The sequence below is a fragment of the Fringilla coelebs genome, assembly GCF_963513975.1.
Source record: "Fringilla coelebs genome assembly, chromosome: 2".
Lineage (NCBI taxonomy): Eukaryota > Metazoa > Chordata > Aves > Passeriformes > Fringillidae > Fringilla > Fringilla coelebs.
The window spans coordinates 4012652-4039900 of record NC_140029.1 but is presented as its reverse complement, the minus strand read 5'-3'; the positions used below and the strand labels follow the sequence as shown (position 1 = coordinate 4039900).

General features: G+C 42.5%; 1 protein-coding gene across 1 annotated transcript in view; it reads left to right on the top strand.

Moving 5' to 3' along the window:
• Nucleotides 1-27249, top strand: part of DSCAM (DS cell adhesion molecule) — a gene marked incomplete at both ends in the record, with an annotated part of 453784 nt that overhangs the window by 348616 nt on the left and 77919 nt on the right. The window contains 5 exons of the mRNA XM_084226422.1: nucleotides 6675-6842; nucleotides 10397-10467; nucleotides 15770-16010; nucleotides 17681-17827; nucleotides 19582-19737. Of these exons, the coding sequence (XP_084082548.1) occupies nucleotides 6675-6842; nucleotides 10397-10467; nucleotides 15770-16010; nucleotides 17681-17827; nucleotides 19582-19737 (783 nt within the window). The remainder of the gene's footprint in view (nucleotides 1-6674; nucleotides 6843-10396; nucleotides 10468-15769; nucleotides 16011-17680; nucleotides 17828-19581; nucleotides 19738-27249) is intronic.

Sequence of the window (27249 nt, the reverse complement as noted above, 5' to 3'; positions counted from 1 at the left end):
AAATTGTCCCGAGAGAGCAGTGACAAGGAGCTGTCACAAGGACTAGATGCCAGAGCCCAAGAGCTGTGCCAGTGACCAAAAGCTGTCCCAACAGGAGGATCGTGTGAGCAGCCAGGAGCTGTGCCAATGGAGAAAGGACATCAGCTCCAAGATGTGGGACAGAGCCTTGCGACCATTGTGTGAAGAGGAGCCCCAGCCTTTTCGCTATACAGGACCCAGCTCTCCCAGCCCTAAGGGAGCACCTGCCCTGCCCAGAGTCTCTCATTCCCCACAGAGGCCCACAGAGGCCAAGCCAACAGCTGCTGCCCTGGCCAGACCTCTTAAGAAGGAATATCTGCCTAAGACTCTCGTTTTGAAAGACATAAAGGCAGCAGCTCCCCTTTTCAGGGAGGAACTTCTATCACCAGGGACACAGAGCTCATCCAGTGTCCCCTCTGACACTCGGTGCAGTAGCCAGGCTTCTCTATGCCAGGATGAGAACATCACTGAGGAGATGCTGATGCAGGGACTGGAGGACATCTACAAAATGATGGAAAAGCTGGAGCAAGAGTTTGCCCTCCAACAACAGATGGGTGCAGCAGAAACACAGCCCAGCTCTCCCAGCCCTGTGGGGACACCGGTAGCAGCAGAGGCAGTGCCTGCCCTGCCCAGTGCCTCTCCTGCCCCACAGAGTCCCACAGAGACCGAGACAACAGCTGCTGTCCCACAGAGAGCTGAAGAGAAGGAAGAAATGCCCAAGCCTCTCACTCCAGAGGAGGTAAAGGCAGCAGCTCCTTCTCTCTTCAATGAGGAACTGCCAACATCTGGGACAGAGACCCCACCCAGTGCCTCTCCTGCCCCACAGAGTCCCACAGAGACCGAGACAACAGCTGCTGTCCCACAGAGAGCTGAAGAGAAGGAAGAAATGCCCAAGCCTCTCACTCCAGAGGAGGTAAAGGCAGCAGCTCCTTCTCTCTTCAATGAGGAACTGCCAACATCTGGGACAGAGACCCCACCCAGTGTTCCCTCCGACACCCTTAGCAGCAACAAGTCTTCACTATGCCAGGATCAGAACATCACTGAGGAGATCCTGATGCAGGGATTGATAGTGTTCTTCATACTGATGGAGAAGCTGAAAGAAGAGTTTTCCCTCCAGCAACTGATGGCTGTAGCAGAAACACAGCCCAGCTCTCCCAGCCCTGTGGGCACAGTGGTGGCAGCAGAGGCAGCGCCTGCCCTGCCCAGTGCCTCTCTTGACCCACAGAGTCCCACAGAGACAGATACAGCCGCTGCTGTTCCACAGAGAGCTGAAGAGAAGGAAGATCTGCCCAAGCCTCTCACTCCAGAGGAGGTAAAGGCAGCAGCTCCTTCTCTCTTCAGGGAGGAGCTGTCATCACCAGGGACACAAACCCCACCCAGTGTTCCCTCCGACACCCCGACCAGCAGCAACAAGTCTTCACTGCGCCAAGATGAGACCATCACTGAGGAGATCCTGATCCAGGGATTGATAGTGTTGTGGATACTGAGGCAGAAGCTGGACGGAGAGTATGCCCTCCAACAACAGATGGGTATAGATGAAACACAGCCCAGCTCTCCCAGCCCCGTGGGCACAATGGTGGCAGCAGAGGCAGCGCCTGCCCTGCCCTGTGCCTCTCCTGCCCCACAGAGTCCCACGGAGCAGAACATCAATAGGAAGATCCTGAGCCAGGTGCTGCAGGAGATCCAGGCACTGAAGCAGCAGATGGCTGACGTTCAACAGGAGTTGGCTGTTAAAAACTCCGTAGCCACAGCTAAAAGGGAAGAGAGTTCAGTGCCTGCCCCACAGAGCACCTCTCCTGCCCCACAGAGTCCCATGGACCACAACATCAACAGGGAGGTCCTGAGCCAGGTGTTGCAGGAGATCCAGGCACTGAAGCAGCAGCAGAAGGAAGCCTATGCCCTTCAGCAGTGGTTGGCTGTAAAAGTAGCATCAGTAGTCACGGCCAAAAGGGAAGAGAGCTCAGTGCCTGCCCTGCACAGCCCCCCCAGCCCCTCGCCTGGCCAGCTGGGCTCCCCGAACCCCAGGGAGCAGCAGGAGGAGGCAGCAGAGGGGTCAGTGCGGGCAGTGGAGGAGAGGATGGATAACTCTGATGAGGAAATGAAATGGTCTCAGGTGTCTGTCACACGACACACAGTGAGGATTTCTTTGGGAGAAGGGATCCCAGAGCTTGCCCCTTGTGAGGCTTCTGTTGAGCACCTGGCACAGGGGCTGCGCAGCCAAGTGCCAATGTCTGCCCCACACAGCCCCCCCAGCCCCTGGCCTGCCCAGCAGAGAGCCCAGGCCCCCAGCGAGCAGCAGCAGGAGGGGGCAGCATCAGCATCAGTGTGGGCAGTGCAAGAGAGCAAGGAGGGCACCTTGGCTGGGGAGGACAAAGAGTGGGAAGGTGACATCAAGCCAGAGGTTTCCCAGTGGGAAAATAAGGAAGAAGCAGAGGTGTCCCATGGAGAGATCAACGACTCCCAAGAAGTGTCTCAGGGGGAAAAGTGGCCCGAGCAGGAGGTATTTCAGGAAGAGCTCTCTGACTGGGAAGAGCACACAGGAGAAGATGTGTCCCAGGGAGAAGACACAAGTCACCATGAACACTGTGAAGAATACTTCCCTGAGCATGAACTGTCCCCGGGAGAAGTCAGCAGCTCCCAAATCCTCTCAGACTGGGAAGAGTACCCTGGGCAAGGGCTGATTGGAGGAGATGTCATCAGCTGGTCAGAACATTCTGATGGAGAAGAATCCATTGGCCATGACCCTCTCCAAAGGGAAGCCTGCATTGGCCAAGACATGTTGAGAGAGAATGACAGCACACCCTCAGGACACTCCAGTTCAGAAGATGATATCTGTGAGGAACTCATGAAGGATAACTCTGAAGACAAGAGTGACCATGGCATGTGGACTAAGCCCTCCTTCTTTCCAGAGGAGGAAGAGTGGGATGAGGTGAGCATCCTAGAGCTGCCCCCAGAAGAAGACAGAGAACAAAAATTGAGCGTTTTTGCGGCAGTGCCCATCCCTCATGAGGCCTGGGTTGAGGAGCAGTCACCAGAGTCTCACAGCCCAGTGCCGCTCCGTGCCTTCCTCATGCCCCTGAATTGCCAAGCCCCTGTGGGATGTGTGGCTTCTCTTCCTTCCAAGAAGCCAGAGGCAGGAAGGGAGCGCTGGGTGCCTGCCCTGCACAGCACCCCCGGCCCCTGGGCTGCCCAGCTTGGAGCCCAGGCCCTCCACAGGCAGCCAGCTCCTCTCAGGGAACGTCCCACCCGCTTCAGGCGGGCACTGTGGGCACTGCGGGGGCTGTTCCACTGTCCCTGACTGAGGCCACAGCTGGAGGAGTAAAACAAGGACAAGGGAGGAGATTTATAAGAAGAAAAAGAAGACAGAAGATGAAGGAGATGAGGAAAAAAACACTGCTGTCTCTCTGGCATTGACTTCCTGTTTACAGCGCATGTGAAAAACACCAATCACTTGTTTTAAAATTTTTGAAGTTTAATAGTAGTAATATGGTTATAAAAATACTAATACAAATTAGAGCAATAAGAATTAAGGCAATCAGACTTAAGACTCAAATCAAAAAGCAAAGAATTACGAACATTTGGATGCTTTCCTCAAAAACGCAACCATTTCTGGGCACAAAGCTGAAGCTCCTGGCACAGACTCTCAGCATAAACCACTCCAAGACAAAGAAGATGAAGTCAATGAAGACAGAGACAATGATGACAAAGCAGATGAATACCACAAAGGTGAAGACTAAGAAGCTAGAGAAGACAATAATAATTTATAAATGCATATAAGAAGAATTAAAAAAAAAAAAAAAGAAGAGTAGTAAGAATAGGAATTTTTAAATACATGGAAGAAGTAGAGTAAAAGGAATAAGAATAGAATTTAGAAACACATAGAAGAAGCAAATAAGAAGAATAGTTAAAATAGCAATGAAGAGGAGTATTTAGAAGCAGGAGAAGAAATAGAAGAATTTAAGAATACAAAAATGAAACTAAATTTTAATGAATAAATAAAAGGAAACTTCTTTTAATTACATATTGTAGATTTATATTACACTCTATGATATAAAAACATGAATATACAACATGTTGTAATTATGATACAATTTCCCAGAAAATAACCAAAGAAAGACAGAAGTGTTCCAATTACTGAAGAATTTGTGTATTTCCTAATAAAGTCTGTAAGGCACAAGAACAGAGTGCCCAGGTTTCATTTCCAGTCTCTCAGCGGTGCCGATGTCCTTTCCCAGGCAGCGGCACGGAGTCCCCAGTGAGCAGTGAGTGCTCAGCCCCAGCCCAGCGGGAGAGTTGCCGGCCGGGCGGGCAGGGCAGGGCTGGCGCTGCTCTCTGCAGGCGAACTGAAGGCGCGCGTTGAGCCCGGCCGAGAGGGAGCTGTGCTGGGAGAGAGCCCTTGGCAGCAGGGCTGTGCAGCCGCCAGAGCGGAGCCAGCACAGCCCCGCTCGGACCCTGCTCAGCAGAAAGCAGCTGTGGAGTCACTTCTGGAGTCCGTACAACTTGTAGAGAGCACAGCGCTTGGGGTTGGCAGGGACCTTACAGCTCACGTAGTTCCAGCTGATTATCTCCTGCTCTGTGTCTCTCTCTTTGACAAGGTTTTCCTCTTTCTTCCTCTCTCCTTTCTCACATTCTTGGGAAATACAATCTGTGTTGTTGAATAAAATCCATCTGTTGGCATCCCATGGTTTCATTTGCCTCTTAATCAGGGCTGTATTTGAAACAACCAAGTGAAAAATAAAGTTATTTGATAAGATAAAGCCTATATTAAAAAAAAAAATCTCCTCATTCTCAAGGGAAATTTAACATTATCTCCATAACAAGCAGGTCTTTTTTGAAATTCCTTTTTGAAAGTATCCCACAGAGGAAGCTGTGACAAACTCGGTTACCAAAGTAGAAAACATTCAAGTGATTCTGGTTAGCACTAAAATGTCTCTTAATCAGGGCAGAGGCATCTCTCCCTTGTTGGATCATGGCATGTGGGTAGGGACACCTTCCACTATACCAGGTTACTTCAAGCCCCAGTGTCCATCGAGGTGTGGGACACTTTCTGGGATGGGGTGGCCACAGCTTCCCATCCCTCACAGGGAAGAATTACTTCCAAAAAACCCTCAGAGTTCATTCCCTGGAGCCAGGCTGGGGGTGTTCCTCAGCAGCCCCATACCAGGCAGGAGGGGTTCCCTTGATGCAGCCCCAGCTGAGGCAGCAGCAGGTCTGTGCTGCTCAGACAGATCCCTGTGGCAGCACCTGCACAGGGCTGTGCAGCCAAAGAGCCCAAATCAGAACACACAGCACCACAGCTCTGGAGCTCTGCTGGTCCTGCTGGGCAGCCCCACAGGGCTCTGTCACAATCGGGGTGGCTGCAACAAATCTTTGGGTCCCCTGACTTCAGGGTGAACATGGCTCAAAATAGGAAAAAAGGAGCAGGAACGATGGAGTGCCCAAAAAGGAAATTAATTTTTATAAGAAATAAAAATAGAGACGGTGCCCAGGAACCCAACAGTGCATAGGGACAAGCTCCAAGGACCAGAAACTAGAGAGTGGTAACAATATATAGTCTTGGGGTGGAACTTTCTAGAGACAATACCATATATGGAACACAAGTAACCAGTATGGGAATAGAACTTGGACTGATTATGGAAACGACTCCAAAGGCTCTCAGGAGGGGATCTCAAGCTTGCCCCAAGTTAGATGAATGTTTCTTAGGGCTTGATGCTAAGGTTTGGTGTCATAGGGGTGAAATCTTGACTTTGTGTTCCAGTCAGGCTGCTTCCCCCAGGGTCAATGCTGAGCAGCTGCGGCAGGAGTTTGGTGTTGGCATTTCCATTTTGCAGGGTGTTTCTCCAGGATTAATTTTTCATTTTTTCTGGTATAACTTTCAGAGAATTATGTAAGGGTAGAAAAGATCTCCCAGCGTATCAAGTCCAAACTGTGCCCTATGCCCATGTTGTCACCCAGCCCAGAGCACTGAGTGCTATATCCAGTCCTTTCTTGAACACCTCCAGGGATGGGGACTCTATCACTACCTTGGGCAGCTGCTTCCAATGCTTAACTACCCTTTCTGTTACGAAATTCCTGCTGATATCCAAGCTGACCATCCCCTGGCCCAGGCTGAGGCTGTGTCCTCTAATGCTGTCACTTATTGCCAAGGTGAACAGCCCAGTCCCCACCTGGCTGCACCCTCCTGTCGGAGCTGTGGAGAGCAGTGAGGTCTCCCCTGTTTATTAACTCCCTTCCCCCGCTTTTTTTTTTTTTAACCCAACCAACTTTCTCCCTGAGTGAAGATCCTTTTGGGGCAGCAACTCCCATTTTTGTGCAGTTGTTCCAATACCCCAAAGGTAAGAAATCACGCTTAACAAACTGGGGAATCTCTTCTGCTCTCAGCACCTCCTCATAGAGTAGCTATTTCTGTGGATTTGCGGATGACCCCAGAGCTAAGATCCCATTGTTCAATGCAGCACTCTTGGAGCAGTTGGGAATGCTGCTGGCAATGTTGGGAATGTCAAGGGTGGGGAGGGATCACTGGATTTGCTTGGAGCAAAATGTGTTTTCTGTTTTAACACAGTAGTGGCATGAAACAGTTTAACTTCATGCTTGTATTACCCACATTACCACCACCATTTATTTGTCTGTTTCTACTGATATTTCTTATCAAACAGACTCTTGGGATTCTGTCCAGAGAACCAGAGATGTTTCCCCTCAGCTAAACCAAGCCACCATCATCGACCTGCACCCGTCCTCCACCTACAACATCCGCATGTACGCCAAGAACCGCATCGGCAAGAGCGAGGCCAGCAACGAGCTCACCATCACCACTGATGAAGCAGGTATGACCTGGCTTTGCAACCTCTAAATTCTGTGGGAATTATCTCTCTTTGATGTCAGGAATCATTGCATGAAATTCTGTTCATATGGCTGCAGCTGTATCAAAATACTGAGTTATTCCCATGGAACATCATGAGTTTTGCAATTTCGTTGTGCAGAGCTGTAATTAAAGTGTTCAGTGGCATCTAGTGGCCAAAGAAGACATCGTGCTCCAAATTTTCAGCTTGTGTTGTTGGGAATAACATACCTGTATCTACAGGGAGGCAACTCAATCAGCAACATCCTGGTTTTAGTGGCGGTGTCTCCCCTGTGGGTATTGTGGTTTCCTTACATGTTTAGATATTAATATAGGTAACTAATTTAAATTTCTCCCTTTTGAGAATGTTGATCCACATGAGTCAACTCTTCATTTGAATATTCCCTCACTCAACCCAACCTTCATTTGAATATTACCTCACTTGGCCCTCCCACCATTTATTTTTCTGGCCTCTATTTTAGTCTCTTGGCTGTCCCTTGTTAGTGTCAACCCCCTGATCTTTGTTCTGTTGCATCACAGAGTCACAGAATCATTTAAGTTGGAAAAGACCTCCAAGGTCATCAAGTCTGACCTTTATTTTTACCCTTAACGTTTTATTCTCCTGCATCAGCACCAGGAGTACTGTGTGGGCATTTTCTCTTTGGTGGCTGGAGCCACTCTCATGTACATGGAATTTCTGCCTTCCTTTACCTTATACTAAGTCAGCACTGCTTCCTTCTTTGGGGATTTAGAGATGACAACATGATGACAGTGTCCCAACACTGAAAATTCCCTTTCTCTTTCAATATTCATATTGGTCTTGAATTTGAACACTCAGAGACTGATTTTTAGTTCAGCTCCTATGAACTGTGTAATTCCCACTTGATTTTTTTGGGAATTTTCTACAATGAAAACACAGTCCTTGTCCACAGGACAACATGGTTTTGGTTCTGAGGGACTATCTGAGTAGTAGCAGGACACAAAGGCTCACAGTGGGAAGCAGAATAAGCTGGAGACAATGAAAATTGCATTTCTTTTATTATTCCCAGTAGAAGGAAAACAGATTTAACAACGAACAGTTTGTTTGAAAAATACTTATTTTTTGATCCAAAATTTTCTCCTCCTTTGTGTAAATAAAATGTGAAATCACTAGAGAAAACAGACTATCCATCCTTCCAGCCAGAGTCATGTATAACCCCAAAATGTCCATCCTTCCTTGTGTAAAATAGAGGGCTGGGTCTTGCATCAGCTCTCTTATTCACCCATGCTTGGAATGGTTTTTACTTGCCAAGTTTTCCTGACTGGTAATTAAGTTGTCAGGATCAGCAGCTGCCCTTGGAATAAAAAAACAGCTTCCCCATGAGCAGGGTGGAACCTTAACATCACATTTTATTCAGCTCTTTGTAACCAGGCTTCAGAATAAATGATCCTTTTGTCGCTGTCTTTTGAGGAGCTGTTAGTTGGTAGAAAAAGACCAGCAGTGTGGAACTGTATTCAAAAGTCACTGATCTACCTAGGGAAGGACTGGGAGGGAGGAGGCCAGGCTTAGGCAGAGTTTGTGATGTTTTTCTCCTGGGTTTTTATTTCAGGGGATGCACAAAGTGTAGGAACATCATTTTTTTTTTTGATCACTGTTTACTTCTGTTCCCTGCTTTTACAGCAGGCAGTGGAGAACAGCGTGGGTGCAAGGGATGAGAGAGAAGCTAATGAGCAGGGAGCAAAATAAAGGTCCAAGAAATACAAGATAAAAACCAAGCAACTTGGAAAGGGGGGCAGATTCTGTATCACATAGAAATATCTCTATTAAAAAGAAACCTGTAAAAGGTCTGTGTGGCAAAAGGATAGGTAAGGACGGAACAATTTCAAAGCTTGCAGACCACATCTTTCTTTCTATACAACCCCAATTAGCTCATGTTTTGGAAAATAGATGCCAGTACACACTTGCTCCAATGCTGTCAGAAAAAAAGAAGCATTATGGCCATTGCCTAATACTGAAATCAATAGAGGAAATGGGGATATCTGGGTTTTCTTTATGTCCTTGCCACAAACTCTGTATGACATTAAGTATGTAAAACAAATGACTTCTTATTTAACATCTCCCTATGGTGTGCTGGGAGCACTTAACTGTTCAGGTCTGTGAAAAAAAAAATTGGGGTCTTTTGGGGAAAAGTCAGTTTTTTTGGGGGCAGATTTTAAACCCCATTTTTAGGATCAAATGCTTGGCTCAAATTCCACTACATTATAAGGTACTCCAGAGGAGTGGCATTCATTTTTGTCAACAGGAGGACAGAATCAAGGTCAGACTTCAAAAAATCCATAGAGATCTCATTTTTGCCAGTGGACTTTTTGCTATTTTCCTTCCTTTGTATTAATGCAAGAAGAATAGAAATAAAGTTCTTTCAAGCTTTGGAAATTTCCCATATGAAGGACAGTCAGGAATGGTAGAGAATAGGGCATACTTAATAACTTAAACATATTTTAGGCTGTATTCTGTGTCTCTGCTTTCATCAGTTAAAGCAAAATGTTCTGGTTCTTTTCACCACAGCTGTCATTTATTGCTGCTCCACCTCTAACAGCCCCATCCCACCCTTTTCATTGCTTTCCTTCCTTTGTCCTGCTATTAAACTTAATTTAATACCTTTTACTGAGGCCGTATTCTGCATCAAGGGAACCCTTTGCAGCAGCTCGAGGTGACTCCATCCCTCTGCTCAGATCTTCCCTTTGCAGTGATTTACCTGAGTGAGCAAGCAATTTACTGCACATCTCTCAGTTCAATCCCAGCTGATCCTGATCTGCTTTGTAGCTGCCCAGCTGATAAGGAGGTTTCTTCTTTTTTCATTCACATTTAAAGCCTCCTGCACACCTTTAGAACCATGTTGATGGTCCATGAAAATTTCCCTGGAGAAGTTGAAAGATGGTTTTCCCACCTAGAAGTTATTTTTTTGTCTGATTTCCAGGCTGGAACTCTTACTGGAGAGGGGGAGAGTGTAAAGTGTGAAGGATTTTGTGTAAAATATCTGATATTGGACTGAATGTGCTCAGTTTCCAGTGAACAAAGGGGACCCCACTGGAAAATTTGCAACAAGTTGAAAGCAGGATTAGGAGCTCCTGGCTCATTTGCTTTAAAAGGATTCTGCTGCTTTTCTGTCTGGATTAAGAGCTTCTGGCTCACCTGCTTTAAATGAACTCTGCTGCTTTTTCATCACCCACAGGGTTGTGATTGCTGAGAATTCCTCTTGACTATCTCCAGATATGCAGAAACCTAACTGTGAGAGTATCTCTAGCCAAGAAAACCACTATTATTCATTTTATTCTATTCATTTTGGTATGTTTTGGTACATGGTGTATTTTGCTGTTGGCCAAAGACGACACCTGAATGCAGAAGATTCCTTACCCTGCTTTTGTTTGGTAAAGCTTTCCATGTGGTGCTGACTTCATCCTCTGTGACACAGAGGTGTAAAGGTGGTGACATTTTATGTGAAATGCTGAATTCCTCGGGCTGTGAAGGCCACCTTTGATGTATTTTCCTTCTCTTTCCAGCCCCTGATGGTCCACCTCAGGATGTGCAGCTTGAGCCTATATCTTCCCAGAGCATCAGAGTCACCTGGAAGGTAAATACTCCCCCGTACTCCCCCATCCACAGACAAGACAGGCTCTGTCAGTATTTGGATGCTTTCAGGGGAGTATTATAACAACTGGGCCTTGGTTGTTTTATTCAGGAGAGACATTGCAGATGCCTTTGCCAGCAAATCTTAAAATATTTGCCACTGAAAGGGAGCATCATGCAAAGAAAGCCTTCCATTGGAGAGTAAAAGTAGCAGCTGCTTGCATTTCCTTCTTTTTTCTGATTTTAGAGATAAGGTCACATATTTAGGAAATGAGCACTCAAAAATTTCACTGTGGTTCTGGGCAAAACTTCCTCAGAAACCATTGGAACCAATGGGATCTTCTTCCCATTGCAATAGACTTTGGGACAGATTTTTGCTGCATAGACGGAGCAGTATGAGTGTCTTAGTATAGTCCATGGGAACTGATGAAGAGTAATTAATATAAAAATATCATTAGCTGGTATAATTTAAAAATCTGGCATGTGAGACTCAGTTTTTCTAGGTTTTTCCCAGTATTTTGACAATAACAGAAAGTTTTAGATGCTTTGGTATGATACCAGAGATACTTAAACCATAAGTGGTTTTTGATGTATACTGCTTATGTATGTGTCAATAATTCCATATATTTACAGTTCTGAAATATGTAATATTAAGAGCTGAAGTGGTATAGTGGCATAACAATAATAATAATCATTAATTTCTATATGGATGTTAATTACTCCTGCAAATGTGGGAGATGTGGCTTTTGTCCTATTACATGGATTATTCAGAAAGTCTGGAGCAGTGAGATTCTGCTCATTAACCAAATAACCATGGGGGATGGGTTATTTATTGCACAGTAATGAATATATTGTAGGTTTAAGCCATTTAGTTAAAAGGCAGGTTCAGAACCTCTTCTGAATCTGCAATGCTGATGCTTGGATCTTGTCCGCATCTTCAATTTATAGCAGTGTTGCTTTTCACCAAATGCTTTCCAAAACCAGAAGCTGTGTGGTCACAGATTTACCTGGAGTGAAGCAGAACAATGAACTTAGAGAAGACATGGACTTAAATCCAACACACAGTCAGTAGAGCAAAGGAAGTAGTTTTTGAACAACTGAAATAAATTCTTAATAGTTTTTTTTTCTTTTTAAAACCACTTAAGAACTGTGACTATCTGATCAAGTCAACTATAATTTTCAAGCTTCTATGCCTGAATTTGTTTTTATGGATTTATGGGTATGCAGATTGAAGGGCTTTGTTTGCCTTTTCAGAAAGTTCACTTTGGGGGATGCTTTTAAAAGCAGCAAGAGAAGATGGGTACCACTGACCCGTTGCTGGAATTCATAGCTGGTGTTTGTGAAGTTATGCCATTTAAGAGAGTTCAATAACTGCCTAAAATATAGTTCAATTTGTACTTCAAGGACACTTCAACTACAACTGAGTGTGTCCTGGGCTCTGGGTGTTGTCTGATATTGAAGGATATCAAATGAAATGCTGGCGTTGTGTTCTCAAGCTTGTGTTTGGAATTTGATTTGAGAATTCTTCTCGAGCAAAGTTCTGTATCTAATATAACAAATATTCACAGAAATTAGTTATATATTGAATACATACTTCATTAGCCTGGTCTCATGAGATGAAGGGAGAGATGGATTTTCATAATTTGAAATGAGTTTAAGGTGCAGTCACTGGGCAGGGTCAGAGCTCGTGTAGTCCTGCCTTTATTGGTAGAGTTATTTCCTGAATGACAATTTGTAAGCTGATTAAAAAATCTTCTCTTCCCTATGAAGATGCCCCAAACGAGGAGTGAGCCACTTACTTCCCTTGACTTATTGCAATTTTCTCCAGGTCAGAGCAGTTTTGGTTCATTACTCAAAAAGAAAGTTTAAGATGGTATCACAGACATAGTCCAGTTTGGTTCCATGCTGAATCCTAACTTTTGGGTAGGTCCCTATAATGCTGTGCAGAAGGCACTCATTGAGTTTGTAATAAAATGTAGTTAAGAATAAAGAAGAGATCAATCCTACGTTGTCATAGAAGCCAAAACACAAGAAAAGAACTTGACCTTGTTAGTTTTGACTTTGGAGGCATGTGGAGCTTTAGCCATGAAAGGCTATGATGACATTGAAAAAACAGGATTGTGGTGAAAACCATGGTTTAATTTAAAGCTGGAAAACTTTATTAAAACACAGTGTCAATAACAGCAAAAGGAGCAGGGAATACCACATCAATTATCTTTTGTCTTGTATTAAATCCCATTTCTGCAGCTTGCTGCAACTGTAAATCTTCATTTAAAGTTTTGTCTTAGTCCACTGTTAGAAAATCCCAGTTAAGCAAAGTTGTGTTGGTCTGTGATTTGTTTAATCCAATATCTGTGTGTCCACATGAGACTTTGGGTTTCAGACTGAGCTGGTAAATAAAACTCAGCACTTTTTGGTTGATTAAACTGGTGCAGAGATAATGGGAGTTAAAGAAAAATACTCATTTAGAAAAGAGCATGAAAATATTCCTTTTTTTCATTTAGTACTTTACATTAGGTAAATGAACCCATTAAATTTAGACATGGGGAATTTTGCTTTTCCTCTTTTTTCCTATTTACACACACACAATGCTATAGAATGTCATGCTTTATGAAAGTCATTGATACCCTGTTTTAAAATATTAAATTCTGTGAGAAAAGCAGAAAGTGTATGGACTGAAACTTACTTTTTCATAATGTTTTATGGCTGCTGACAAGGTTCACAATGTTTTTCCCTGGGAACACTAAGTTGTTTCACTCAATTTTCTACCAAAAATGCGTCTATACACAAGAAGGAATATTTATCAAATTAGTCATGTGTGCAAAAAGTCAACTCAAAATAAAGTTTTCAGGTCATAAGAACAAGGAATATTGGAGTTTTTGTGAAGCAGAACATTTCATTGTTTTGTCTTGAAGTGGCTTGGAGTTGATTTTATATTGTATAATGTTTCCAAGTGGGGGGGGGGAAAAAAGAAGTAAAATTTTAACATTTTATTTAAAGAAAAAATCCCATGACTTAAAACAATTACGAAGAAGTTCATGAAAATTTCCAAGTTTGTTTTTTTATTCCAATGCAAAGTGAGAAAGTATAATTGTAGAACAGTGAAGGGGCTGCTGTGGCTGCTTTGTTCAACCTGTTTGTGTGGAAGTCAATTTGTTGTCAATCAGGATGAGCAGAGGGCTAGAGCAGCTCTGCTGGCAGGAAAGGCTGGCACAGCTGGCATTGCTCACCTGCACAGGAGAAGCTTTGGGCTGAACTCAGGGTGGCCTTGCAGGGCCTGCAGGAGCCCCAGGAAACCTGGAGAGAGACAATTTCCAGGGGATGCAGGGACAGCACACAGGGAATGGCTGCCAGTGCCAGAGGGCAGGGCTGGGGGGGATCTTGGCAATGAGGAATTGTTCCCTGGCAGGGTGGGCAGGGCTGGGATGGAATTCCATCCCTGGATCCCTGGCAGTGCCCAAGGCCAGGCTGGACACTGGGGCTGGAGCAGCCTGGGACAGTGGGAGGTGTCCCTGCCATTGCAGGGGTGACACTGGGTGGGCTTTGAGGTCCCTTCTAACCCAAACTATTCTGTGATTCTATGAATTTATCTGAACTCAAACAACAAAAATCTGACCTTAGTTTCCATCCCCAGCTTAAGTGTTCCTCCTTCTGCAAACATTCAAAGATCACAAAGCCATTGAATTGTCCAGAATAGGTAACACACTTATAAAGGGCTCTGATAATAAAATGTCAGGTACGTTTCTAAAGTAGTTGGGGAGTTTTTGACCAAAAAACCCAGAGAAATATTCAAACAGGACACAATTATACTCTTAGATTCCCAAAACACAATCCTTATCCCTGTTGTGTGACCTGCAGGTTTCTCAAGATTTGAATCTGCTAATTTGATCAGCTACATCTGGTCAGAGTGATACAGTGGGAATTGAAATTGTATCATCACTTCAAGTTCTGTGTCTGTTTCTCATGCAAGAGGGAGAAAAAGAAACATCTGAAGAGGTTGTTCAATCAATCGAGGGCACACCTTCTAAATTTAAGAAGGGACTGGCTTTTGCAGAGCAATGGTTTTGATGGTAGTGGATGAAAGGCAAATCTCACCCTGGTTTTATCATCTCCAGTGCACTATAAACTCCCCAAAACAGGCAGGTGCTGTGGCAGAAATGAGTGTTTTCCTTGAGAATCTGTTCATCAGGAGATTTAATGGGATATAGAGGCAACAGAAGTTGCTGCCTCTGCTAGTCCCACCCATTGCTGATAAACTGCATCACGAAGACCTTTTCTGTGGGGCAGTGGGACAGATGAGCTTGAGGGCATCTGTTGGGGGTTTGAAAGAGGTGTGGAGGATTGCAAAGAGATTTTTGCTTCTGGATTACAAACTGTGCCTTAAGAGGCATATAAAAATATAGGTACTAAAATATATATACTAATTATGCCTTGTATAGATAAAAAGTCAGGCAGGAACATTATCATGTATGGAAATTAGTCCAATACTATTTACATATCATTTTTGTGGGTATTGCTGTCAATGACAGGCTTTTTCCCTGAGCTGAAAAATCTCTGCTTTGCACTAGACCACATTTTATATTGCAGAGCACACAAATGATTTCCACTAGTCAGGAGCAGGGAATCTTGCACTGAGAAACGTGGCACATAATTATGGCCAACCATTTTGTGCTGTCCATATCCCTGAATGCCAGATACATTGCAGCTATTCAGTATGCAAATCTCTGCTTTCCAAATCATTGTTGCCTTCAGCACTCATTATCTAATCATCTTTCCACACTACACACTGAATGAACAGAAGAATATTTCAAAGCACAGCATAAAATTTTCCTAATGCATGGGACTGAATAAAATCCTGTGACTGCCTTGCACAGATCAATAAATTCCTTCCTAAAGGTTCAATGAATGGTGGGGGCTCCTGGCAAAAATAATTAGTAGTGAATGGTGGCCTGGAATGAGAATACACCCTTATCAAATCAGGTTGGATTGATTCACCTGAAAAGAGAACAAAACATCACAAATTCAAACTCAAAAGTGTCTTCATATTGGATTTTTCTGTGCATGAACCCTTTAAAGGTCTTTCAGCACAGATTTGAAAAAGACACACCTGAAATTTATATGATTGAAAAAAGTTGCTGTTTCACTTGCAGGAAGTATTTCTGAATTGTTGCCTAGAAATAGACCTGCATTCAGTAGGAGAAAAAAAAAAAAAGTTAAACTTTTTTTTTACTTTTTAATACTTTTAGGGAAAACAACTTGACTTTGGATATGTGCCCTTCATGTGTAACTTTCCATTTTCTGTTCAGGCTCCAAAGAAGCACTTGCAGAATGGAATCATCCGTGGGTACCAGATAGGATATCGGGAGTACAGCGCGGGGGGAAATTTCCAGTTCAACATCATCAGCATTGACACCACGGGGGACAGTGAGGTTTATACCCTGAATAACCTGAAAAAATTCACCCAGTATGGCATGGTGGTGCAGGCCTGTAACCGGGCTGGGATCGGACCTTCTTCTCAGGAAATCATCACCACAACTCTTGAGGATGGTGGGTCCTTGGCAAACAACTCTCATGGGATATATTGTTAATTTTATTCTTATTTTTTTTAATTTTATTCTTTTATTTTCTCTTTTTTATTCTTATTTTCTTATCTATTCGTCTTTTTATCTTGTTGTATTTCTTGTTTGATTAGTGATGATGAAAGTAGGGATGATAAAAGACCAGTCTTTAGGTAGAAAGGTGCCTGCTCAATGAGCTTGTTTGATTTTCATTGCAAGGGTGAATTTATTTTACCAGGTAAATAAAAATAACTCTACTAATGTGACAAATCCTGCTGTGAATGATGTTGCCTGAGACCAAAAGTTTCATTAAGAAGCCAAATGCTTTGGTGTTCACATATTTGCAGCTGTTGTGATCTCATCGTTGCCCCAGAATGATCTCATCATAGTTTTGAGAAGTGAAACTCTGAAAGGTGAAACAATATTGTATTTTTTGTTGGATTACTCCTGTTTTCAAATGAATCTGCTGTGTAACCAGAGCTCTTGTACTGCACTGTCTTGACAATCTTAAGAGAGATGTGTGTTTTTTCAAGGATATCCAATGACAGAAAAATCATTGCTGTTTCAGGCAAAATTCACCCTCTCTAATCCAAAGAACGATATAGATTTTTTTTTCAAACTGCATAAAAAGTACTTCTCAAACTATGAGAGGGAGTCCTCTAGTGGAAAAAGAGAATGATCCCATATCCAAAACAAAAAGTTCAGTATTTTAGCGGAGTATAACAGCAAATAATAATCCTAAAGGCCATGCAAGTCAGATTTTCACCTACTGTAAATCAACATCAGTGTCCTGAAAGCAGTGCCAGCTTGGAATCTGACTTTTACATGGACAAAATGGAGTATCACACATCTAAAACCCTCAAGAGCCACAGATTTTGAGGCACACTATTCATGAAAGACTGATGGCTATTTTTCTTACTCTAAATGTTTCTAGGCTTAGTTTTTGCAAGACCTCAAAAGTCAACATGCTCACACAGACATATATTTTATATTATAATAAATGGGATTTTTTTTTTTCCTTCAGAATCCAGCATGCTTCCTTTTCTTGGAAATTTTTTTGGTTGTCACTCAATTTTTGGTCCCTCTTAGAATTAAATATGCCATAAGCTTTAAAAGCAATGCCAGTTACTAATACTGCTGTATTGCTTTGACACTAAATGGCCAACAGGAAATGCCTTATATTTGTTTGATTTTTCCCAGTTCTTTTAAATATCAGCAAAAAAAATTATGATCATTTTTTTCCTATGTTTATTAAAGCTGTACCTATTTTTTTCTCCCTCCACCAAATTAAAGGGACATCAGAATTGTCATCAAAGGTGAAGATGTGGCTGCAAACTTTAAAAAATATATTTAATTTGCTTACAGAATGTTCTACACATTGCAGTGTCAGAACACAATTATATTTCAAAAGAAGCAACAAAAAGCCTATTAAAAGAAAATTCAGCAAGTAAGGAAACAGTACATCAAAAGTCATTCCAGGGAAAACAGCTGCACTTGCAGAAACATGTGGATTGCAGCAAGAATAAAGGATTTGCATTGTTAAAGTGTGTAATGGTAATTAAATATTGAGTGGTGTGATAGAGGGGAAAGTAAAGGGTAGGTAAAAGATGAATATTGAGTTGTTTTCATTGTGTTAAAATGGTGAATCTCTTATTCCAGTGCCCAGCTGCCCTCCAGGGAATGTGCAAGCCACGGCCACGTCCCCAGAAACCATCTCCATTTCCTGGTCAACACTGGCAAAGGAAACCCTGAATGGGATCCTGCAGGGATTCAGGGTTATCTACTGGGCCAACCTCTTGGATGGAGGTGAGAAGCACCAAGCTATTACCAAGTAAAAAGCTGTATGTGGCCTTTATATCATTTTCTCTCTGGTGTGAAGGCATTTGACTCCCTTTCTTTTTTTGTTTAGAGAAAACTTTGTCTATCTGTGAGGGAGCAGGTTTTCCTAGAGGCTGAACAGAGCAGCAAAGCTGCCTGGAGGAACCTCAGGGAAGGCTCCCACCATGGGTTTGCAAAACTCCCATGGTACCCAACACGACCTGAGAAAATTTCACCTCAGTTACAGAATCCAGAATGTTGGGTTTTTTTAAAGAATGGTGACATGGATCTAGAACAAACCAGCCCAAACCTGATTTTCACTATAATTTGGTTGGTTATCTCTTTGCCTACTCGATATGCTATCACTTATTTTTTCATAGGATGCATTTCCTCTCCTGAGGAAAAAAGAAGGAAATTTTTTTTGCTGAGAGCAAAAGAAGGAAATGTCTCTGGGAAAAAAAGCTTGTTATTTCCATGCCAGCTTTTTCTGTTGTGTTTTTGTACTCTTAGCATAATTCCTGGGGAAACAGGCTCCAGAGCAGAGGCTGAGGGAAAGGATCAAAGGAGAATTGTGATGCTTTCCTAATCTGCAATTTATTGCGTGATGATAATTCCACGTGTGGCCCTTTCTTGTAAATTAAACAAATTAGTAGGTTTGAGATGCACATTACTTTATTCCTACTTGCCCTGTAGATTTTTCACAGCTGTCTCCCTTCTTTTGCCTTCATCCAGCAGAACCACAGTTCACTCTAACCTGCAATTGTGCAATCCTGGCCTCTGTTGGTGTGGAAAGGGGAATTTAGAGTGGAAATGTAACCCAGAGGCCCATTGTCTCTGCTAGTAATGGTAGCCTCAAAAATATTTGGAAATCATCCAATTCCTTTAAAAATAAAGAATAAAAATGTATGAGAAGCATACAGAAAAATTGTAAACATGTAGGGCATAAAATTAAATGTTTACAGTGACGCCTGTAGTTTTGGATCAGATCCTGTGTGGATATTATCACATCTAAGCTCCTATGTGATGTCTCACAACATGATGAAAAAAGATGATGTTCATGCCATGCTTAAAACTGGATTTTCTTGATTTATTCAACTTTATTTGCTGCCCTAAATATGTTTAAAGCTTTTTTTTTTGTTTTGCCATATGGGTCGTACTTCTTAGCTTGCTGCCAAAAAAAAAAAAATTAATATGAAGTGCATCATCTTTCTGCAAGTAAATCTGATTTTATGTGTTTAAATCTATTGTTAGCCACTATTGCTGCTATCAAGTGCTTTGCAGCAGCACTTGCTGCATACTTTAAAATAAAGGGGACATTTTCTTCATTTTCCTTATGAGAAGTGCTCTTTCTCATAACCAGAAAATCTTTATGAAGATAACCAATGTTCTCATTTTTTTTTCTTTAGGGGATGTTTCACAATAATCTCTTCTTGTTATCTGTTCTTTATGAAAAATCTCATTACTTGTAGAATTTCTTCAATTCTCTTCATCATATTTTTTTTTTTAAATTGCAACAAAAAAAAAGAGTTTGAAAATGAAAAATGGGTCTGCTTCAAGTGGAAACAGGTCAGGACATAAATGAATTAATTGTAATTCATTACAGTTCATTTCTGTTCTGTAATAATGAAGCATTACTTGTCTGGAACACCCAAGATTTCCATAGCAGGTATCAACACCTGGAAGAAGAGTGAACTTGGCAATAACTCCTTTTCCTTTTTATTTCATTTTATTTTATTTTATAGAGCTGGGAGAGATAAAGAATGTCACTACTACCCAGCCATCCCTGGAGCTGGATGGCCTGGAAAAATACACCAACTACAGCATCCAGGTGTTGGCTTTCACCCGAGCTGGGGATGGAGTGAGGAGTGAGCAGATTTTCACCCGCACTAAAGAGGATGGTAAGGAGTGAAAGCATCTTCCATTCCCCCTTCCAGGAAATGTTTGTTTGTCTCAGGCAAATATTTTATGTAAAAACATGTCTCAGGCATGCAGAGATTGAAAACTCAGCCCTGGGGTGTCCCAGCCCAGGGAGGAGCTGGAGCTGCTGCAGAGAGCCCAGAGGAGGCTCCAGGATGAGCAGAGGGCTGGAGCAGCTCTGCTGGCAGGAAAGGCTGGCACAGCTGGCATTGCTCACCTGCACAGGAGAAGCTTTGGGCTGAGCTCAGGGTGGCCTTGCAGGGCCTGCAGGAGCTGAAAAGAAAGATGGAAACAGAATATTCACAAGGGCCTGGAGTGACAGGACAACAGGGAATGGCTTCAAACTAACAGGGAGTAGGATTAGATGGGATTTTGGGAATGAGGAATTGTTCCCTGGCAGGGTGGGCAGGGCTGGGATGGAATTCCCAGAGCAGCTGGGGCTGCCCCTGGATCCCTGGCAGTGCCCAAGGCCAGGCTGGACACTGGGGCTGGAGCAGCCTGGGACAGTGGGAGGAGTCCCTGCCATGGCAGGGGTGGCACTGGGTGGGCTTTGAGGACCCTTCCAACCCAAACCATTCTGATATTCTATAAAAATGGGAAAAGGAGGAGAGACTGTTCTGGAACTATCTTATATTACTTAGATCCCACTATAAGGGGTTTTTTTTCAGTATATGTACATATATATGTACATATGTATGGATGTATGCGTATGTAAGTATCTACATGTATCTATATCTATCCATCTATATATATATAAAAATCCTACAAATACCTCTTCCCTCAAAAGCAAAATAAAGAACAAAAATGGCTTACCTTTGTTCCTAGACCAAAGCATGGAAAAGCAATTTCTAATGCTGAAAGTTTAAGAAACTTTTCATCATATACAGACACAGACACGTGAGATTCCCTAATCACTTTACTGTAACTATTATAATCACTTCAGGTTGCCTCAGTAGGATGCCATGCACTTATCTATTTCTGGAGCACTAAAATTCCAAATTCGGGGGAGGTTTTGTCCCTAACCTTTTTTAATGCTTTGAAAATACTATGAGATGTACAAATGCATTTTTTGATCCCCTAAATGCTTTTGAAAAACTGGATCAAGACTTTTTATGGTACAGATAAAAATGCTCACAGTCCTCTGAATGAGGTTACAGGAATAATGTTTAATTTGTAAATTCTCCTGTGAGTTATACAATATGTTTTCAAGGAAATTAGTCAATGGATTTTCCTTTCTTGTTCATCCATTTTATTGGTCACTTGTGAATATATGAATATACATGCCAATTTTTTTATTTGTAATGAGATTTACAAAAGTGACAAGAGAGCAGGTTCAGTAAATTAACTGACTTGATGAATTCTGTGCTTTTTTTTCCACTTAAAAATTATGTGAATAAAGTTATTAATTTTTTTCCAATTAAATATTAAGTGACTCATGCTAAAATTTCCATACATTGTGAGGTCACCTGGCCCTAGCTGTAGCTGTATCCAGGGGATGCAGTAAATGAAAATTGCTCAGCTCTAGCCTTGTGTGTCTCAGACACAGAACATTCTGATATCAGCCTAAAGTCCTTTAACAGTTACTTTGGAGCACCCAGGTCCTGACTCAGATGCTCTTGAGACACCTAGTGCTTGAAGTAGATGGATTTATTTCAATGAAAAAAAATCTATAATGTAAAATCTAAAATGTAAGAGAACTGTAAAACACTTGCTGCATTTTGAAGCTACTTTTCATCAAGTAGGTCCCAGCATAGCAAACCTTCCCTGAATTCTCTCTGAACACAAAGGCTCTCAGCTCTGAGCCTTGGGAGTGGGATTTAATCCACCAGCAGCCAGGAGTAATGTCCCACACTGCTCCAGGAGCTTGGGGACAGGCTGGGATATCTGCTTCCTGTCAGAAGCCTCAAACATTTCTTCTCCTTGTCCTCCTTGTCATCCTTCTCCTCTATCTCCTCCATCGTCTCCTTCATCATCTTTGTCTTCTTTTCTTCCCCCTAGCCCAGCCTCATTTGCTCATCCCAGTTCTTGGTGGTGGCTCTTTTGGTCTCCATCCCTGGGATCAGACAGGCCTGAAGAGGGGAGAACATTGCTCAGACTGGATTTGGCAGCTGTGCAAAGGCTCATCTCTCACCTTTAATCCTCCTGGCAGCTCAGCAATAACTCACCTGATGAAACTTTCCTGATACCTCACACTGGTTCCGTTCATTAAATCTTTTGTCCAAGAAACTAAATGGAAAGTGTTCCAGAAAATACCATGATTTCATATTTAGCTTCAGCTTCACAACTTTTTATTAAGGGCAGGAAAGGTTGTGAGTGAAATGTACAGAGACCTGCAGTTAAGTGTGAGCCAAACCTAAAATCCTGGATTTAAACATCCTGAAGGGTGTGGAAATTAAAGAAGAAAAGAGCATTCACATTGGCAAACTCTGTGCACCAAACAGGTGCCTCATTCCTCAGAAGAAGGGAATTTCTACTGTAATTTTCTAAGGAAAATGTTCTGTAGAGGATTTTTCAGTAGGACTAATTCCAATGCATTTAAAGATTCTGCCCTGAAGTGAGTTTAAGCATTTCCTTGGCATGTGAAATAAATTAATTGGAATCCTAACAGAGCTTAGAACTGGAAACCTTCTATCTCTGCTCCCAGACTTTCTCTGGCTAAAATGATGACCCAAGATATTCCACCCTCCTCTAACAAAATCTGGAAATCTGGGATATTTTAAATGGCTGCCAAGCCCTTCACATCATTATTGCTGTGAGGCCATATCTGATCATTAATTCCATTCCCTTTTTTTCTTTTTTTTTTTTTACATGAGAGGAAACTTTTCTTTGTAAAATCAATGCTGAAGCATTTTCCACTGCTGCTGGAAAACCCATTCAGGGCCTCCTGTGACTTCTTTGTTGGTGTTCAGCTAAAGAATTAGCCCAAAATTTCTTCAGCAGGCTTGAAATCTGTAAGGGTAACCCAGCAAGTGAATTCTGGATGGAATGCCTTGATACTTTGATTTCTTGTAATGTTTGATACTGATTTTAGACACCAGAGGTCAGACACTGCTGCTGATCAGCAAAGGAAATGGGAACAACTCAAGCAAATAATAGGAAATGAGCTTTCAAGAAATGAGCTTTCCTTTCAATGTGATCATATTTATGGGTTTTATCTAGCTTTTTCTCCCCCCTTTCCTGAGAGCTGACTTCAGAAAAAAAATGCTTTTTTTGGAGTTCCTCCTGGTAGAAAAAATAAGCCAAGAAGAAATGTCCAATTTTTAAAAATTCATTCTGGTTTTGTCCCTTACCTTTTCCACTTTACAGTTTGTAATCAGCTGCTCATCCTCTTCACCTGGAGACTTGATTTAATAAACCATTAAAAATTAAAGCAGCTCTTCCAATTCTTTTCCCTGCTGTGATCAAAATGCAGTTTGAAAGGCTTCTCTGTTTTGCAGCAAGAGGGAGTGTGTGTCACAAATTTCCTCTCTGCTCCTGTGCTGCAAATGCAACATGAGCAAAGGAAATTGAAACAAGGAATTTGCTGCCTGAACAAGCCTGGAACATGACACAGCACCTTGGCTGGCAGCAGGGCCCTGACCTTGAGCAGACCAGAGGGGGACACAGACACCAGAGCCCCCATGGGGAAAGCTTCCTGCAGCTGGGAATTTGGTCTGGTGTCTGTCAGAGGTGGCACCTGGGCTGGCTGTGACACAGGAGGATTTTAGCAGCAGTGCTGTGCTTCAGCTCTCTGATATTCAGAGCCAGGCAAAAGCTGCAGCAGGAAGGAAGGGAAAATAGTACCTAATCCCTCTGCCATCCCCACTCTGCCTGAATCCAAAGAGATTTTCCTCCTCTCCTTCCTCTCCCTGGACACCAAGCTTCCTCACCATTGGCATGAGAGGCACAGACAGCATCTGGCAAGCTTTACATTTATTCTAAAATAACTTAGCAGAAATCCAGGCAGGTGTATGTTCAGTACTCCTTGGAGCAGAGCTCTGCTTGGCTTTGTTCAGCTGATGAGGGTGACTGGGCTCTAGGATGAAAAAGTGCCCTTGATGACCCCTTAATCCACTTTTTTTCTAGTGGTAAAGATCTCCAGTTTTATCTTTTTGACTAAGAAGCAAAAGGCACTGAATAGTAAATGTTCCCCTTGGGAAACTGGCAGGATTTGATAGAAGTGGTGTGCTTAACATGAGGCCAGTTCAGAGTAAATTCACGTGTGGATGTGTTTTGGCTGGCATAGATCTGCATTGTAGGTGGAATATCTACATGAACAAACAGGCAGCAGTCAGCTGAGTTTATTTTGGTTTTTCTAAGTGCAGCCAGCAATGGAATAGTCCCGTGTCGTGTAGAATTAAAACCGTGTTACAGAACAAGGCTCAGATTTCTGATTTATTTGCCGTATCACTCTTAAACGCACCACAGTCTGTGCATTTCCCTCCCTGCTGCTCAGTACTGTGAAGAAAAATGGTGATAATCTCTCTGCTTATGAAAAGGAGAATGAGAAAGTTCCTGGAGCTCCTCCCCATTATCTGGCACATCTAAATGCTGGTTCCCAGCCCTGTCGTATCAGGATAATTGCCTGCTCTGCTTTAGCATTTCACTTGCACTGTCAGGAATACAAAGTGTTCTCCTCCACATGAAAGCAGGATGCTATTTCTGTGTTTTTCAAAGCCTTGCTAGCTGGAGAATGAGGCCATCTTTGATCTTAAATTTGCCACATCTGCTCCCTGGAAGGCTGCAAAGTTGTTTAGAAGCAATCCTCAGCTTCTCACCATAGTTTTACCCCCGGTGACTATGGGGGGAAAAAAATGCATCTGTGGCATTGTGCAAATTCAGTTTGTATTTCTGGGAGCTGTGGGAATGAGTGTGCTAAATAAAGGTCCAGGGAGAATTCAATAAGGCAGCTCAGGTCTCCTGATACTGCTGGCTTATAATCACTGAAGCCTGAAAGGCCGGGGATGCAATGGCATTGAGGGAAAATACCTTTAGTTTGCTTTGCAAGGCTCAGGATTTTCCTCTCCAAGATCAGGCAGGCACTACATTGCCCAACTATTGAAAATGCAGGTCCACTGACGAGGGGAGAGAATGATGAATCTGACTCCATGTTCTCAGAAGGCTAATTTATTATTTTGTAATACTATATTATAATAAAGAATACTATACTATACTAAAGAATACAGAAAGGATACAGACAGAATGTTAAAAAGATAATAATGAAAACTCATGACTCTCTCCAGAGTCCAGCTTGGCCCTGACTGGTCAAAGAGTGAAAACAACTCCCAGCAGTATGCAATGGAACAATCACCTTTGGGTGAACAATCTCCAAACACATTCCACATGAGCACAGCACAGGAGAAGCAAATGAGATAAGAATTGTTTTCCTTTTCTCTGAGGCCTCTCTCACTGCCTTTCAGCTTCCCAGGAGAAAAACCCTGGGTGAAGGGATCATGTTCAGGGAATGTGAATGCCACACCCAACCTCAACTTCTCCAGATGCTCAAGGAACCCAGTTTAGTAAGAAATGTTTCAGTTGATGCTGAGATAGTTGTTATGAGATCCAGGGGATGGGTTTGACCAGTGACTTTACCCTCTGGATAAAGGACAGTGGGGGTCTGTGGAGCACCAGATGAGATTCTGCAGGATTCCTTCCAAGGAAATGTAAACACTTCCACACACACAGTGGAATGACACACAGCTTTCATGTGCACAACCCAGCAGTGCAGCAAAAAGAGGACTAATAAATGAGTATTCAGAAGAATTTTGGCAACACTGCAAAAACTGCTGCCTGACTCCAGTGAGGTGGAGGGGTCCTTGGGTTGAAAATTTTACTGAATGGCTTCCTGAGTTTCTTTCTGCTGATCTCACACCAGAGAGCAACACAGCAATGACAAGGAATGTTTCCCACATAGGCCCAATGACTGGAAAATGCCAGATGAATTCTGAGTTAATCCCTCAACACTCGACAGCCATGACCAATTACCATCAGAACCTGTCCCTATAGATCACACCCTAATTTAACAATAAATTGCATTAACCTCATCCATCTATTTGCAGTGATTTCCAGAAAACATTGCTATCCATAAAGGAATCCTCCTGTGGGTTAGGTAATTACCCTGGAGAGCCAGCTTTCACTCCTCAGCAGCAGGAGCAAATAGCATTTCTAATGAGCTGGGTATAAATAACAAGTTGGATGCTGTCAAGCATCAATATTTACTCTGCATTGGATAGAGCTGCTAACTGAATTAGCCCCTTTGCAGTGAGGGGCTGGGTTTGCATGCAATTATCATCATGACGTTCTCACTTGATGCCTAATTAGCTCTCTCAGCACACTATAAATAGAAAATGCACATCCAGAGAAGTTGCACTGAGTGGTGCCTGTCACTTTTCTCACATCTTTCCAGGACCACCTATGCAGATATAAAATTGGGGGTCTCCTCACATTGATTTTACATAAAAGATATAAAAGATGAGCTAATTTAGATCCCAGGCTGGCTGACTTCTCTTTAAGGGCAAATTGCTGTAGCGGCATAATATCTGCTTGCTTAATTGAGGTAGAAAAAAAGATTCAAAATTTATGTACAAATATCAGGACAAGGGATTTTGTACCTCTACTGCACAATAACTGTTTTTTGTGAAAGTAAAGAAAGCTGATCAAGCATTGCAATGGTAATTGCACTAGAAAGTTTAACATATTGGTAGTTTTACTTGAAAGCAGACAAAAATATCAGATTCCTCACAAAGCAGTAGTTCTGTAGAGAAAAAAGTCCAGAAAATAGTTTCATTTCGACTTTCATAACCTAGGTAGCAATTATCAATACAACATATCTATTTTAATAATTTGACATAAATTATTGACCACACACAATGCTAAAATATCTTTCAAATTATTTATTTTCACAGCTTTTAAAATATATTTTCAAATATTTTGACACAAGGTGTTATTTTTCAGGAAATTTTAAACCCATTTATTCTGATATTAAATGTAGCTCTTGTTTTGTTTGAGTACAAACCTGTGTGTAATGTGATATTCCAGCATACAGGAAAATAAATCTAGCAATTTTGCACATTAGTAAAAGAGTGTTTCCAAAGCTGGAGAGCACTGTACAGTGTAATGTGTGTTTGAAAAACAGCATATGCTCATGAAATCAAAACCTTTCCCAAAATGCAGGACTGCAAGGGGATGTAGTTAAGATTACACAGCCAGATTTTAGCATTTCCAAACTGAAGCTTTTTCCACTGGTTTTAGACAGGAGGTTTGGGGGGTTTTAGCTATTTCTCTGTGATAACTTTGTATTATTATGTATTATGCAGATAACTGCTATAATTAGAGAAATAGATATTCTGCAGTGCCAGAGATAGGTCTGAGCTGCTGAGGGCAGGGCAAGGGACAAGGACTCTGTGCAGGGAGATGTCTGCTCACACATTGTGGCACTTGCTGGCCATGGGTCACATCAGGCAGTGCAAACTGCTCATTTACCCTCCACTTCATTAAAATCACAGCTCTGCTCT